We start from the raw sequence: 14,979 nt of genomic DNA on the forward strand, positions 1-14,979 counted from the left end.
GAGATTCTCTCGGTCCCGGGACTCCCAGAAAACCAGCAAACATCACCACATTCACTATAAAATGGCGAGAATTAGCCACCTGACGGTCAAATTCCCTCTCTGCATTTCAGCCTGCTGGGCTGGCCCTCACGTGAGACCGAAACCCTTATTGCCTTAAAATCCTGACCCTTCCTTATTGCAGCCGTTGCTCTGAGCATTTTAGCCGACTCTCTCTTTTTAAATAAATTTATTTTAATGAGGTTTTAATTGTCTGCTTCTCTTTGCCATCTATTTATTTTTAAACAAAGCTCTGAGCTGTGCTCTCTGGGCGACAATTAGCAGCGAGCTGCTTTCTCACTGTGCATGACATTCTCCTGAAAGAGAGCCTGCCAGCGTGAATATGGAGTGAATTTTGGTTCCTTTGCCATGGGAGCTCCTAAACTTAAAAAAAAAAAAAAAAAAAACCAACCCCTCCCTCCCCCCTGCGTCCCAATAGAAATCAGCCTAAATGATCATAATGGTCCCTTGTGCCTTTAAATGCTTTGAAAATATCAACAACCCCTCCCAGTGAGAGCTCATCGAGTGTCCCGAAGAAATATGCAGCCCCAGAGTGCTGCAGAGACGCCCGGAAATCTCCTGGCACTTCTCTGTGAAACCTAACGAGCCGCTCCCAAATATTTATTTCTGTCCAGCTGTCTGCTCTGCTCCTCCGCTCCCCCTCCTTGCTAGGATCAGGCCGCTGTGTAATGGTCGTTCATCTTCTAAAGCTGGGGTGGAAGGATTTCTCTCTGGCATGCTGGCTGGCTGGGGGCGTTCGCTGGCTGACCCGGGGCCTAGGCCCAGCCTTGGTTCAAGTCCCCACTCTTCCGACATGATCTTAAGTCCCATGGATGTTTAGGCACTGAACTCCCGTTGAATTTGGTGTCTAAATACCTCTAGGATCTGGGCCTTTTGTCCCTCTGTGTCTCAGGTCCCTGTCAGTAAAATGGGGACAGTGGAATTTCCCCCATCTTGGGGTGTGTGTGTGTGTGTGTGTGAGAGAAGCTGGGGGATCTGCGTATATTCCCGTCCCGCTGGGCGTGCAAGGGACCCACAGTGACATGGGTCTGTGTGTGTGTGTGTGTGTGTGTGTGTGTGTGTGTGTGTGTGTGTGTGAGGGCGGGGGTGAGAGGGCCAGCTTTACTCTCTGCGTGAGGGCGGGCTGCAGGGAAGCTTAGGGGACATGTTTGCTTCTGGGCCTTGTGGGGCGGGAGGGGGGGAGGAGGGAGGGAAGCAGAGGGTCCCCCACTCCCCCAACCCCAGCCATGTCTGAATCCCCCTGTGCTGGGTCTGTTTGCTCAAGGATGGAGTTTGAGGCCTATCTGTCTTGGCTCTCCAGTGGCTGCTGTTGCCGTGGCGACGCAGCACCTCAAACCCCCTCAGAGGTAGGGAAAATGGTGAGGCGCGTCTGGTCTGGTGGGTGGGGTGCTGCACTGGGAGTCTGGGCTCCTGGGTTCCATCCCCAACCCTGCCAGCTGCGTGACGCTGGACACATCACTTTCCCGTGCCGTGCCTCAGTGTTCCCCCCCTCTTTGTCTCGTTTCGCCAGGTGTCTGCCCAGTTCCTACTAGAATAGGCCATGGTCTCATAGGCCTCTGGGTGCTACTGCAGTACAGATGAGTCCTTTTGCACGTGGGAAACTGAGGCACGGAGCTGGGAAGTGACTTGTGCAAGGTCCCACCGGGGGTCAGAGGCAGCGCCGGGAATAGAACTGACTTACTGTTTGCTCTCCTCTGGGTTTTTTAAACTTTGTTTTCATTATCTAGCATAAAAAAAATAAATCGCCTTTGGCTCCCAAGCACTAATTTATCCAAGTTAAATGATCTTTAAAATCTGCTAACGCATCATGGATCCCAGCTCCTCAGTTTAAATCCTATTCTTTCCTTAGGGGTGAGACAGACGGACCCCGATGCTACGTGCAAAACTTTTGCTGAGACTTCAAAAAAAACCAAATCAAATCCAGCTTGAATTTCTTGTAAATAACTTGTCTTGGGAAGAAACGCACCATGTTTATTGTTGTTGTTGTTTTGTTTTATTCTCTTATGTAGCACCGAAGACATGTAGCCCTAAACAGTTTGCATGCAAAGATCAGATTACGTGCATATCTAAGGGCTGGAGGTGTGATGGAGAGAAAGACTGTCCCGACGGATCCGATGAATCTCCTGATATATGTATGTATCATTTTCTTTCCTGCTAATTGTGTCTGTGTTTATATTTTTCTACTGCATGCATCTTCTAGGGTTCTGAACTGGCATCAACCTGAAAGTTTCCTTCCTCGTTCCTTTTCTTTCTATAGTAATGTTCACTGGCCACATCTGTCGGTGCAGGTATGACAGGAAGTTGTTAGAAGTATAAACCGTCCATTCTATATGACCCATCATTCTTCTGTCTACCCCAATAGCATGCTTCTCAAATGCACTGTTTCGAGGGGACCTGCTGCCTCACGGATACCTATGAACCTCCCTGTAACACCGTTATTGTTGGAATTGCTAGACACTGGAAATGAAAGAAACAGAGGATTTAGCAAGAGCCATTTACGCGGAAGGAAAGAACCCCACGGCATTGTATGCTTCCTGCCTAAATAATTTGTGTGGGGCCTTCATTTTTGGATCTTTGTGGGACTGTTGTCTTTGGCATATAGATTATTTGTGTTGCAGAAGTAATGCTGGTTGGTGTTAGAGATGAAGGAACTGGGGTTTAAAATGTACTTCTCGAACCTGGTGCGTGGGGGTGCGTGTTTTGTTATGTGGCTCTCTTTGTAGCACAGGCTTGCGTCCTGAAGCTTGGACCCCTGGCTTTATGGATCTTGGTGTTAGACTCAGCTGTTCACGAGGAGTTGGTCAGGGTCCACTGTTTCGGTGCTTGGGGGTCGTCCCCCCCCTTCCCAAAGTTTTAGCAGGGCATAGAGCCAGGCCAATGTAGAGCCTTTTCCTTCACCCCAGAAGTGGGGGACGTTGGCAAAGAAAGTGCAACGTGAAATTTTTGGCAGGTTGCTTTACCGGTGGGGGGAGGCGGGGAGGGAAAAAAGGGGTGCTTGGGCAAGGGGCAGCCACTTTCGGGGTGTGTGTGTGTATATAGAAACCCCGATGATCCTAACCCCGTTGCAGAGAGGCACGTCTCTGACAGGGGTTACGCTCCTTGGCGTCTGCTGCATCCGTCCTTTCCTGCAGCTGGCGAGGACTGCTGGTCTCAGGGGAGGAATCTCTGAGGCTTCAAGCGCTGAGTACCCTGGAGCAAAGAGCAGAGAGGCTGAGACAGACCTGGGGAGGGGGTGGATGTGGGGGGGCTGGGGAGACTTTGATATGCTTGCAAATCTGCTGCAGCCAGGAAGAGAACTGCAATCTGCCCCTCTTGGGTGCAGAGTTAAGGGGGTGCCTGTGTGTGGGAAGGGTTGGGACTGGAGAGGAAAGGGACAGTTGGGAACAGCCTGTGGACAATCAAAATAGCAGTTCCCAGATTTGTGTGTTTGCTTTTGGGTCCATCAAGTCCCTTTGCCTCAGCTGCAGAGGCTGGGCGGGCCCCTCGCTGCAGAGCAGCTGCGTGGAGCTGTGGGGACTTGATGGGAATGGGCAGATATCTGGCCCAGCGGAGGCTGGATCTTAAGGAAACAAAAAGAAAAGAGAGTAACAACAAACAAATCCCGAGTGTTCAGGAAGATGGGGGGCTTGTGGAGGGTGTCTAGGAAGTGTGTGTGTGTGTGTGTGGGGGGGGGGGAGAGAAAGCAGCATGTGGATAGCACGCTGGCCTGGGATTCAGCAGACCTGGGTTCTGTTCCTGGGTCTGTCACCAGCCTGCTGGGAGACCGTAGGCAAGTCACTTCCTCACCCTCTGCCTCGGTTTCCCTGTCTGTAAAATGGGTACCTCATTGATAAAGTGCTTTGAGATCTACCACTGGAGAGCTCTAGCTGAGAGCCAGGCTTTACTGTGTTAGGAATAGACCTTCAGTGACAAAGGGGATCAAACCACAAACACAGTGGGTGGCCCCATCTTGAGTGGGTCATACACCCCACGGGGCTGGTCTGTCTTTTCACTCTGGCAAATGTGTGTGTAACTTGCCATGCCAGTAAAGTCTCTGTGAATTTGTAAGGACTCTGGGTGGGCATTTCAAAGTAATCTGAAGTGTGGGGTGGGTGTTAAGTGCCTAAATCCCTTTGACTTCGGGTTCAGCTGTCCAATGCCCTTTGGGCTCCTTTCATCCTCCTAGCCTCCAGCACTGAAATCGGTTCCTGGCTGCGCCATCTGAAATAAAGGTCTTTCCGAAGCGGCCTTTTGACTCAGGTTATTTATTAAGGCAAAGTGACGCAACCACCTCCCGATGGGAGGGAGAAAAGACGAAAAGGCTGGGACGGGCTCTCTGGCTCAAAACAGTTGGCAGCCCTGGAAAATTCCTGTGCTAAACTTGGAGGTTCTTGCTGCTGGAACACATCCGTCCTGGTAGACGTTCCGCGTGCCCTGTTTGTGCTCCTTTAACCGGGCTCTTTTTATCCATCCAGACAGATGCAGCATAACCTCTAGCGCTCCCTGAAACTAACTTTCTCCACCTTTCTCCCGAACCTTCGTTTGCCAGCCTTGGGATCAGGCCACCCGGCGTCTGCCCTCCCGCAAGGATAAACTTGAGAAATCCAGAGCCTGCCACGCACCCACGAGCACCCCAGCGGGCTAAAATAACCCTTGGTGATTTTTCTTTTTTGAGAGACCCTTTTCCGTCCTGTAGGATCTTTGGACAGACGCCTCTGAGATGCAGCCACCTCTGGGGTGAGAGAGGCAGCCTTTCTGCCCCAGCAGCCGAACAGGCCAGAAAGTCTGGGCAGGTGGTGAAATGAATAGGGTTTAAGGGAAGAAGGGATCTTTATGATCTCCTGTATAACCCAGGCCAGAGAGTTTCATTCCTTCCCTGACCTATAACTTCTGGGTCAGTTGCCTGAACTAGAATTGTGAGCGTGCACATGTTCACAAACACACCTACACGTGCGAAAAAGAGAGAGTGGCAGGGGATCCGCAAGAGGCTAGGAGCCGATTTACGTCCTGTCCTGAGCGACACCTCTGGGCCCGTGCTCACCGCAACCACCGCGCTGGGTTGATGCTCAGAACCACTTCCTGCGGCGGTTGTGGTGCGGAAGGCTAGTGGGTGGGTTCCTTGGTGGGGGGGCGTAGCTCAGGGCTGGGTACAGAGCCCGCCCATCGGGGGGTGATGCAGTCACGGCCCGAAGTGGCGCCGAGTGGCGCTAGATGAGCGAAGAGGTTGATACTGGCCGTGCCGTTCTGTGACCTCTCTCTCGCCAGAGCCAGCCCGGGCCCTCGCTCTGCACTGCAGCGTTCTTCAGCTTGTGCCAGATATGCGGCCCGTGAGGTCGGGCTCCCGATTACCCCTCATGGCTCTGTCCTGTTGCATCACTGGGGGAACCTGCCTCAACCCCTTCTTTCCCAGCAGCCCCCTTGGATATGGCCAGCCCGCCCCTTTGGACACCTCAGAGCTCTGCTCCCACTTGGAGAAGCTTGACTGAGCACAGATGATATCTACTCCCCCCTCCACAACTCCCTCCCCTGAGGGCAAGCAAAGGGGCAGGACATTAGCAGCAGTACCGGCTGCTCTCCCGTGGTACACCTCCAACCGGCCAGCTCGCAACCCCGCATCTCAGCTCTCCCATTCCTGCACTTGGGGAGGGGCTTTCAGCCATCTCTGTGCTCCCCTGCATTCCGCTCAGCCTCCCATGTAAGTGAGTGCAGCCCTGAGGCTGCTCTAACAGGTCACACACTGTTTCCCAGGGTTGGGGGGGGCTGAGAATACCCATGCTGCAGTGTGCTCCAGCAACGTCCCTGACCAGCCCCCCACGCTGGGGGCAGGGAGCAGAGCTGTTGCAGAATGAATACACCGGCTATGGAGCGGTGTCGGCAGGGACCCTCCGGAGACGTGTTCTCTGCGCTTAGCAAGAATCCCTTGGATATATTTGCTTGACTGAGAAGCAGCAGGACTGGTTAGACTTTGTGCAATTGGCGGGAGAGCTGGGTGACTTCTCGGGGAGGCGCAAAGAACGGGAACCAGATCTTCGGTGGCTTCCTTCTTCTTTTTCTTCTAGGATGAGCAAGATCTGATTTTTCTCAGAATTACAAAGAGCCAAGAATAAACTGCCCTTAAATCTCGGGCAAGGCGTTTTCAACAGGCAGAGTGGGTACAGGGATAGGACTGGCTGTGTGGAACAGGGGCGGGTTGCCGTGTGGGCTGGGATGCGGAAGAAGGGGGTTCTGTTCCCAGTCTGCCCCTGACTCACCGGATCACCTTGGGCAAAGCCAGGAAATAAATGAAAATTCCAGCCTGCATCGCTCGCTGTCTCTCAGCTGCCTGTCTGACAAACAGGAGGTATAAATAATCCCAGGGCAGGGCAGTCTAGCGGGTAGAGCACTGGAGTGGAACTCACGACACCCAAGTCCTGTTCCCAGCTCGGGCACTGAACGTGGGGAAATTTCTTCCTCTCTCTGTGTTCCTCCGTTTCCCGCCCCCTTTTCTCTTTCTTGCTGTTTTGACTGTTGTGGAATCAGACCGCGTCGGGCCAGGGACAGGTCACCTAGACCATCCCTGACTGGGCTTCATCCAACCAAAAGCCTCCAGTGCTGGGGACCACTGGACTCCGCTTCCAGAGCGTAACTCCCCCGAGAGTTAGAGAGTTTTCCTAATATCTAACCTGGAGCTGCCCTGCTGCAGTAAAAGCCCATTGCTTCTTGTCCTGCCTTCAGTGGACATGGAGAACACTTGAGCCCTTAACGTAGGTGAAGACAGTTGTGAGGTCCGCCCCCGAGTCGTCTTTTGTCAAGTCTAGACTGCCCGGTTATTTTCACCTTTCCTCACAGGTCCAGTTTTCTCAACCTTTATCATTTTTGTTGTTTTTCTCTGGACTCTTTCCAATTTGTCCACGTCTTTCTTAAAGCACAGCGCCCAACGCCGGCCGCGGGACTCCAGCTGGGGCCTCACCAGTGCCTGGTAGAGCGGGACAGTTACCTCCCGAGTCTTACATACGCCCCTCCTGTTAGTATTGTCCTTTTCCCACAAGTGCATCGCATTGTTGGCTAGTGTTCGATTTGTGATCCGCTGGAACCTCCGGACATTTTCGGCAGTACGACTGCTCAGCCAGTTATTCCCCACTTCGTATTTTTGCGTTTGATTTTCCACTTGTCTTTATTACATTTCATCGTGTTGATTTCAGACCAAGTCTCCAAATTGTCAAGGTCCTTTTGAGTTCTAATCCTGTCCTCTGACATGTTCGCAACCCCTTCTAGCTTGGTGTCATCCACAAATTTTACATGCATCTTCCGAGTCATCAGTGAAAATATTGACTGGTACTGGATCCAGGGCACACCCTGTGGGACCGCACTATGTGCGTCTTCCCATTTGACAGCAAACCACTGTACAGCATCTGCCACAGTGGGGCCCGGATCTCGGTTGAGACTTGTAGGTTGTGTCATACCATTGACTAGCATGTGATTTGTCGGTAGCGTGAACCCTGAGCTAGCTTGTCCTAGCATTCCCACAGCGATCAAGGTAAAAATGTGACTCCCGGTAGCAAACTGGAAATATTTGGCACTTACGCAGCTGTTTACGTCTTCAAAAGGTTGTGCAAACATGAGCTAATTTCCCCCCCCCCACATCCCTCCACCAGAGAAGACTTAGGCTGCAGTGTAGACAGAAGCCAAGTCGGCAAAAGGTAGGTCGCTCGGGGTGTGAATATTCCCATCCCCACCAGCGAGATGAGTTACGCTGAGGTAAGCGTCCGTGTGCACAGCCCAATGTTGGTGCGGGAGCTTCTCTCCCAGACAAAGCTTCCGCTGCTCGCGGAGGTGGTTTGTTAGGCCAACGGGAGAGCTCTCTCCTGTCGGCATAGGGCACCTTCACCAGACGCGCTGGCGTGACGCACCAGGATCAGCACAGCTGCAGCGCTGTGTGTGTAGACACAGGTGCCAACTTTTCAAACGGCCGGAGGAGTGTCAGGGGGAACAGGGAAAGGCCCTTCTCTGGCGCTTGAAAACCCCTTGCGTCTCTGCTCTCCATGATGTGTCGTGGGAGCATCTCATGGACATCACCACCAGGGTGGGGGGGGTCGTGGTGCTTCCCTCAAGTTACTCCACTAGCTCTGCCCTCGCTCGCGCTGGCGTGTCTTCACTGCAGCAAAGAAAAAGGGGTCTTCTCAACTTGGGTTAAAATAGCAGGGAAGCTATTGAGTGACCTGGGTGAGAAGGTTGAGTTCACGCCCACCGAGGAGCCTGGGTTGGACGGCAGTTGCTAACCCAAGTTAAAACCCGAGTTGCCGTGTCTTCATCGCTGTTTTACCCCCAGTTAGCTACCGTGGGTTAAGAACAGGTCCACCCCTCCAGCGAAGACGCACCCTAAGCAGGATCACACTGCAAAGCTGCAGGCCAGCTACACGCAGAGCGATGGGATTAGCGCTGGCCGTGGGTGAGTTGTAACTCAAACCGATCCCATCCTCGCTGCATCACTCCTGCATCAGCAGCAATTGACCCACCCGCCAGCTGGAGCTGACAGCACCACGGACGCTAGAGATATGTGTGTGTGTGGACGGGGCAAAAACCAGATTATACCCTGAGCTAACCCTGCAGAGAAGACATCCCTGAGTGGGCCCCAATTAAAATCGGGGTCCTATGGTGGTCGGTGTTTTACAAACGCTTAGTGAGAGAGAGCCGCTGTGGGGTGTGTGCGTGTGTGAGTGCGTGCGTGCGCACCACGTACCTAAGTAAACTGGTGCAAATCCCAAGTGGCTTCACTGGCTGGGTTACCCCAGCTGAGGACCTGGCCTGGCCTTGCTCAGCTGGGAGCTCTGTCTGCCGGTTGCACTTGTTAGCTTCCTTGCGGGTAAAGCGGCTGCAGCTTTTGTCCTGCAGCCTCTTGTCAACCTGCCCCCGGTCCAGCCTCGCTTGTGCGCACCCGGGGCTATTAATAGGGATTCCTGCTTGCTTTACGTCGGCTCCGGACGGAGCGAGCATGAGCAGCGGCTCAGCTGTCAGCGTGTGCAAGGGGCTGAGAAGCCCCTATCTTTTGAGGTTGTCAGAGGGGCTTTTCTCACGCCAGTCTGGCACCGGGGGCTTCAGCCGACTCGCATCCTCCTTATCTTGCTGGCAAGAAGAGTGATTTGTTTTAAAGCTTGGGCTTGCGAGGGCGGCTTCTGCCTGCAGCCTCAGGGAGTGACACAGCACCATTTGCATTGCAGAATCAGACTCCTAGGGCGTCAAGGGCTGGTGAAATACTGTCTGTGCACGGAGAGCTGGGGAAGCTTAACTCTACGCATAGGAGTGGTCCCCTTTGAGTCCCCTTTGAGTTTGGACTGGTTTAATTGGTTTAAGTTAAACTGGGGCAACTCTTCTGTGTAGGGGAGGGGTCAGATTTTCAAAAGCTCCTAAGTCCCCTGGAGTTCTATGGGACTTAGGTGCCTATGTCACTTTTGGGTGCTTTTTGAGCATTTACCCAAAGCTTGCTGCAGGGGCAGTGTGATTTAGTGGGTAGAACACTGGACTGGCTCCGGGGGAGCTGGGTTCGATTCCTGGCTTCGCCCCCGGGCAAGTCACTTCCCCGTGCCTCAGTTTCCGCAGCTCTGAGGATAAGACTACCGGCCTCCTCTGTAAAGCGCTGTGAGAGCTACTGATAAGAGCGTTGTTAATATAGATAACAAAAAGGAATGTGTTAATGAGACACAATGGTAATAAAAGGGACTCCCGGCTGGCCTGAGACACTGCAGCACGGTGTGGAAGGTTTTCCCTGTTGATGCCACAGTCCCACTTAAGTGCCGACACATCGGTCAAATGGGTCTGGTGCATGCAGAGCGCTCTGCTTTTATCTGTTCTGCAGCCGTGGGGGCCTGGTGTCTGCATGGTGACAGTTCCTGTCGGGAGAGATGCGTTTGTCTCCGCCCCCCGCGCTGCGGGGCAGTGAATGATCAATGTGAATCTGTCAGCAGGGCTGGTTTTCAGAAAGCGCCCTCTGAATTTCAGCTGCCTTTAAGGCATCTTCAGGCAAGCACCCAAAAATGGAAGATCTTGGCTCTCTGCTCGCTTGCGTCTCCAGCGTACTGATGCTAAGTGCGCTCCTGGGCGCCCCTGGCGCGTCACAATGAAAGTCCTCGGCCGCCGGTTTGGAGTCGTTCAGGGAGGAGATGGGACCAGGTCTTCAGCTGGTATAAAACGGGCGGCGCCCCGGGACGCAGCGGATCTATGCCAGTGCGTACCAGCCGAGGAAACTGACCCGCTGTCTGGTGGGTACGGCCAGGGGCAGGGAGTGAGGAATGGCGATTCCGGACTCCTGGGTTCTAATCCCTGCTCACTGGTAGCCGTGGACGCCCGGGGGTCCTTTCCCCCAGCTGCTGTAGGGATGTTACCGATCGAGGTATCCCTGGATGCGGAGTCTTTCCCTTAGTTTCTTTGAGGCTTTTTCGAGCGGTAGGTGCTATGTAGGGGTAAAGTCGCGGTGTATGTCTGCTTTGGATTGGCCCGAGGCTGCACCCTGAATTGTTCCTAGCGGGGCCCCCAGACGGTTCCTCTCTCCTCACTGCTTGCTCCTGGCAGCTCAGAGAGGCAGGAGAGGGGGAGATTCGTTGAAATTAACTAGAGGCATATGCGAGATCCTGGAGTGGATTTTCCCGAGATTCCTCCCCTTTGACAAACTTGCCCTGGGTTCTGTGTCTCTCCCCCCTCCCCCACAGTTGCTTGGGCCTGGAAGCAGAATGTGCCCCCCTCCCTCCACGTTATTGTGTATTATCTAGCCTCTGGAGGCCCCCTCTCTGATCAGGGTCCCCCCTGTTGTGTTAGAGGCTGCACAGACACCTCATGAGAGACAATCCCTACCTGGAAGAGCTCGCAGCTAGGCCAGACTGACAAAGAGAGGGGAAGGGAAACTGAGGCACATAGCAGGGCAGGGAAACTGAGGCACACAGCGGGGAAGTGACTTCCCCAGGGCCACGCAGCAGAGCCACGGATCAACCCCAGGTCTGCGGAGTCCCAGCTCAGTGCGCCGTCCCAAAGCGAAGCTCATCCTCCCCCTGGACTCTAACCAGCGACGTTCACGGGCGGCGGCTGCCGCCATGCGGTTCTGGAGGGCAGGAGCATTTCCTCCCCACATTCCTGATGGGTCCGAGGCGGCCCGGCCCTGTGTGGACACAGATATACCAGTATAAAAGTGTTTATATTGGTATCACTAACTGTAGGGAGGGAAGGGGAGCTAGTCCAGGATAAAGCATTGTTAGACCAGTCTAAGTGCATCTCCGTTAGGCATTGTACGGGGTGGCTCTTTTAGTTGAAAATGCACCCCCGTCACCGTCACGTGAAACCTGTGTGCAGGCCAGGCCTTCGGCTGTGAGCTCCTGGGTGCTCGGGCTGTCTATTTTTGTTGTGTTTGTACAGCTCCTAGCACAGTGGCGGCCTGGCCCGGGGCCGCACTCTGAATGCTAAATCATAAGCATCAGGGTTGGGGCTTTAACCTAGTCGCCCAAGTGGGTTTTATTTGAATGTGCCTTCCCGTCCCCAACACTCCAGCCATGTAGCTTGTGAAGTCCCCAGTCCTCGCTCCGTGCTCTCTTATCTCTTCACTTGTAGTTTTTTCCCATTTTTATGTGTCTTTGGGCCGGTGCCAGATCAATTACAGGCTGCATTTGTGGGGGGAAGAATTGCTGCTTTTCAAGTGTTTTTTTGAGGTTAAAAATTCATGTCTAATTCAGCCCTTTGGGGTGTACCACAAGCTTGTCACATGTAATAAATTGGCTCATTTATTAACGAGCAAAGGCGGTTGAAGGGAAACAAAGCGGCTTGTAAATTAATCCTGCCCCATTTGTGATAAGTAGTTGATCTGCTCTTTCCACAGGGATAATGGGCAGGGAGATCGGTTTTGACTGATGGACTGTGTGCTTCCTTTGGGTGCCTTCCCTTGACCTGTTTGGAAACACGGCTAATTAACCCTTAATTTGCAATTATTCTGAGCCTAGGAGAGTGGGTTTATTTAGATAGAGCTCTCTTTAGAGACACAAGCTATTGTGTAGTTGCTGTTAAGAAGGCTCTTAACCTAGTGAGTTGCCTGGTTATAAACCAAACTGCGTTCCTCCAGAAGGGAAAGGAGCCGGAAAGGCACAGACAAACAGTGGCAGAGTTTGGGACAGAACCCAGGAGTCCTGGGTCCCCGTTCCCTGCTCTAATCACGAGATCCCTCTCCCCTTTCAGAGCTAGGGGGTCCTAGCTCCCAGCCCCTCCCTGTTCTAACCCACTAGGCCAAATAGAAACCGGAGGGGCCGGATAAACAGAATTATTCCTAATGGGCGGCCTTTTAAAGTCACTGCAACCAGAACAAACAGGAATAAAAGTTGCCCCCTTAGAAGCCAGGGTATTCTTGCAAAGAGCTGTTGGGGCTGCATGTTCCTGACTCGCTCCATCGGCCTGGTTTCCTCGTGGCATTGAAATGTTCTCCTGCTTCTGTGGCATGGGGCTCCGTGTGTCACAGCCTGAGCTTTTCTGATGGCTTCTCGGTTTTGCTGTTAGCTGGGAGCTTGGCACGCTGGGTCCGAACTTCCCTGTCGAGTCGCCAAGTGATAATTGGCTGTTTCGTAGCCGGTGCGAGTGAGGCTGGAGGGCAGGGAGATGCGCGAAGGCCTCTGTCTAGGACCTATGCTGAACAGGGCTCGTTCAGGGGTAGGAAAAATACAGGCAGGAGGCCAGCTCTGTGAGAAGAGGAGTGCGTGTCTGTGCGTCTCCTACCCCCGTCTCCCCTAGTGCCCGTTCCACCCTGAGGCTCTGCTCTTCTCAGCAAAACAAAATGAAAACCAAATCAACGCCCCTTCTCCCGAGTTCCCTGCACCATTCGCTGCTGCTAACTGGGTGCCTGGAATGAGCTTTGGCCTGGACAGACCCTGTTCCCCCAGGGATTGGGGCTGGCAGAGGCCTTGCCCTGGCCGAAGTCGCTAGCCCGTCAGCTCAAGCGGACGACTTTCGGATGCACCCTCAGCTAGCGAGTGCATCTGCAGCGAAGGAGAAAGCGTGTGTCAGTGCGGGGAAACTCCAGTTCCTGCATGTCCCACTCCACAGGGACGTCACGTCCCCTTTCCCCTCCCTGCTACATCGCACCTTCTTCCCACGATGCATCTCCATGACTTCCTGCAGCGACGGCCATCCCTATTCTGTGCTTGAGCTGATCTCCCGCGTCCCCCCTCCGGCTGGGGCGGGGACCGCCTCTGTGGTTGTAAAGCACCCGGTTGCGTTTACGCTGCTCTGCAAAATGGCGGTCAAAATGGCACCGTCTGACTGGGCGGGTCGCCTCCCTGTACGGTCAGCCCTACTCGCTGGCTTTGTTTATGAGCCCGGGTGCCCCGCTGGGCCCAGACCGCTTGCAGGTGCTGGATTCTCTTCCTCCTGGTGCAGGATTCCACCCTGAAGCGGAGCGGCCATGGCGGTGCAGTGTGTGGGAGGTTGTTGCTGTTGCGGGGAAAGAGAGAGGGCACAGCACAGCTGCTTAGGGGAACTGGAGACCTGCCTTCAATTCTTTGCTCTCCCGGGGTGACCTTGGGCACGTCTCTCTCTTTCCTCATGGGAATAATGATCCGTCCCCGTCTCTCCGGGGGGCTGTGTCGGGGTCGGGTCCTGTGCTGGCGGGGCAGTCCCTAAGGTAGGATGCAGTGCTAATCACAGCCCATGCGACGCTGCTGGAATGAAGGTGGTTCAGTCCTTGGGCTGATGAGGAAGTGTTTTTATGAGCTATTCGTTAAAGATTCTCTCTGCTCTGCCCATCTTCTGATGCCAAGATGAGGCTAAAAATAAGATGTGCCATCCCAGCTCCTTCAGAGGGGCATTTTCCCCTGGGTGCTGCGACCAGCAGGGAGGAAAAATATAACTTCTGGCTAGAGAGGGACCTAGAAACCGCTCCCCCCGCCCCCAGAAGTACTGAGCGCTCGGCACAGACTATTTGAGGGTGGTTCATGCGAGGGGGCGATCTAGCCCTGGAGGGGCTGCCCCAGCCAGGGAACCCCACAAGGCACCCATTGCTGGGCACTTCCTTGCCCCTTGGGTTCCCTTGCTCGTGAGGCAGGCTCCCTTTCCTGTCCGGTCCCCGTTCGGGGGGGGAGTGGGCACGTCTGGAACCCTGTGGATGTGCCCGTTCTGGCCTGCCCCGGGCAGCTTCGAGACGTGTGTCCCGGGCTCTAGGAAGGAGCCAGCTGACAGGCCCTGTCGGCTGCGGGAGGCTGGGTGACGCTGGCCCAGGGAGTGTGGTGTGGGAAGGAGGGGGTGAAGTTTGCTGTGTTTGACGAGCCGGTCAGTAAAGTGCTGTGTGATCAGTGGCTTGTGTTTCCTTACCGGGGTGAAATATCTACACACATGCCGGCAGGGGTAGGGAGACACTGGAGGCCGAAGCTGCAGCCAGGGCACTGGCCCCCTCCACCGCCGTTAATCTGGTCTCTCCCTTTGCCCTGGGTCCTTGCAAGTCCGGCCCCTCTCAACACGTCCCTCACGGAGGGGCCCAGGCGAGACCCACCCTGTGTGGCTGCATTACCTGCGTCCCGTCCCCTGGGAGTTTGAGCCAGGCTGCCTGGTGTGGTGTATCTGTTGGATCTCGGGGGTGAAGCCGGGTGGGGTTGGGGCAGCGCTTTGGACGGGAGACCCCAGCTACGGGTCCCCCCAAGGAGCGCTGGCCCGTGGGATTGTGGGATAGCATTGGGAGACTCTCAGGACCTGGGCCCAAGCTGCGTCCACACTGCAAAACAAGGGGCTTGGCCCCTCCGCCTGGCCAGTCCTAGAGCCTGGGCCCAGGGGACTCGCGGGTCCAAGGCAGAGAGATTTGGGTGTAGATGGAAGGGGGCTTTGGGCTCAAATCGGAGCCTGGGGTTGTGTGCAGTGTAGACAGACTCACGGGGGGCCGATTTTCAAAAGCAGCCACGTGACAGTAGCACTGAAGTCTCATTGGAAACAAGTGCAGTTTGGTCTCCTTGC

General features: G+C 54.4%; 1 protein-coding gene across 4 annotated transcripts in view; it reads left to right on the forward strand.

The window, feature by feature from the left end:
- LRP1 (LDL receptor related protein 1) overlaps window positions 1-14,979 on the forward strand; it is a 177,441-nt gene that overhangs the window by 41,260 nt on the left and 121,202 nt on the right. For 3 of the 4 annotated variants that reach the window (XM_065575932.1, XM_065575933.1, XM_065575934.1), the window contains exon 2: window positions 2,067-2,189. The exons of the other annotated variant lie outside the window; for it this stretch is intronic. In XM_065575932.1, coding sequence (XP_065432004.1) covers window positions 2,067-2,189 — 123 coding nt within the window. The remainder of the gene's footprint in view (window positions 1-2,066; window positions 2,190-14,979) is intronic. 4 annotated transcript variants of the gene reach the window in all.

Source organism: Chrysemys picta, chromosome 22, assembly GCF_011386835.1.
Source record: "Chrysemys picta bellii isolate R12L10 chromosome 22, ASM1138683v2, whole genome shotgun sequence".
NCBI classification, from domain to species: Eukaryota; Metazoa; Chordata; order Testudines; family Emydidae; genus Chrysemys; species Chrysemys picta.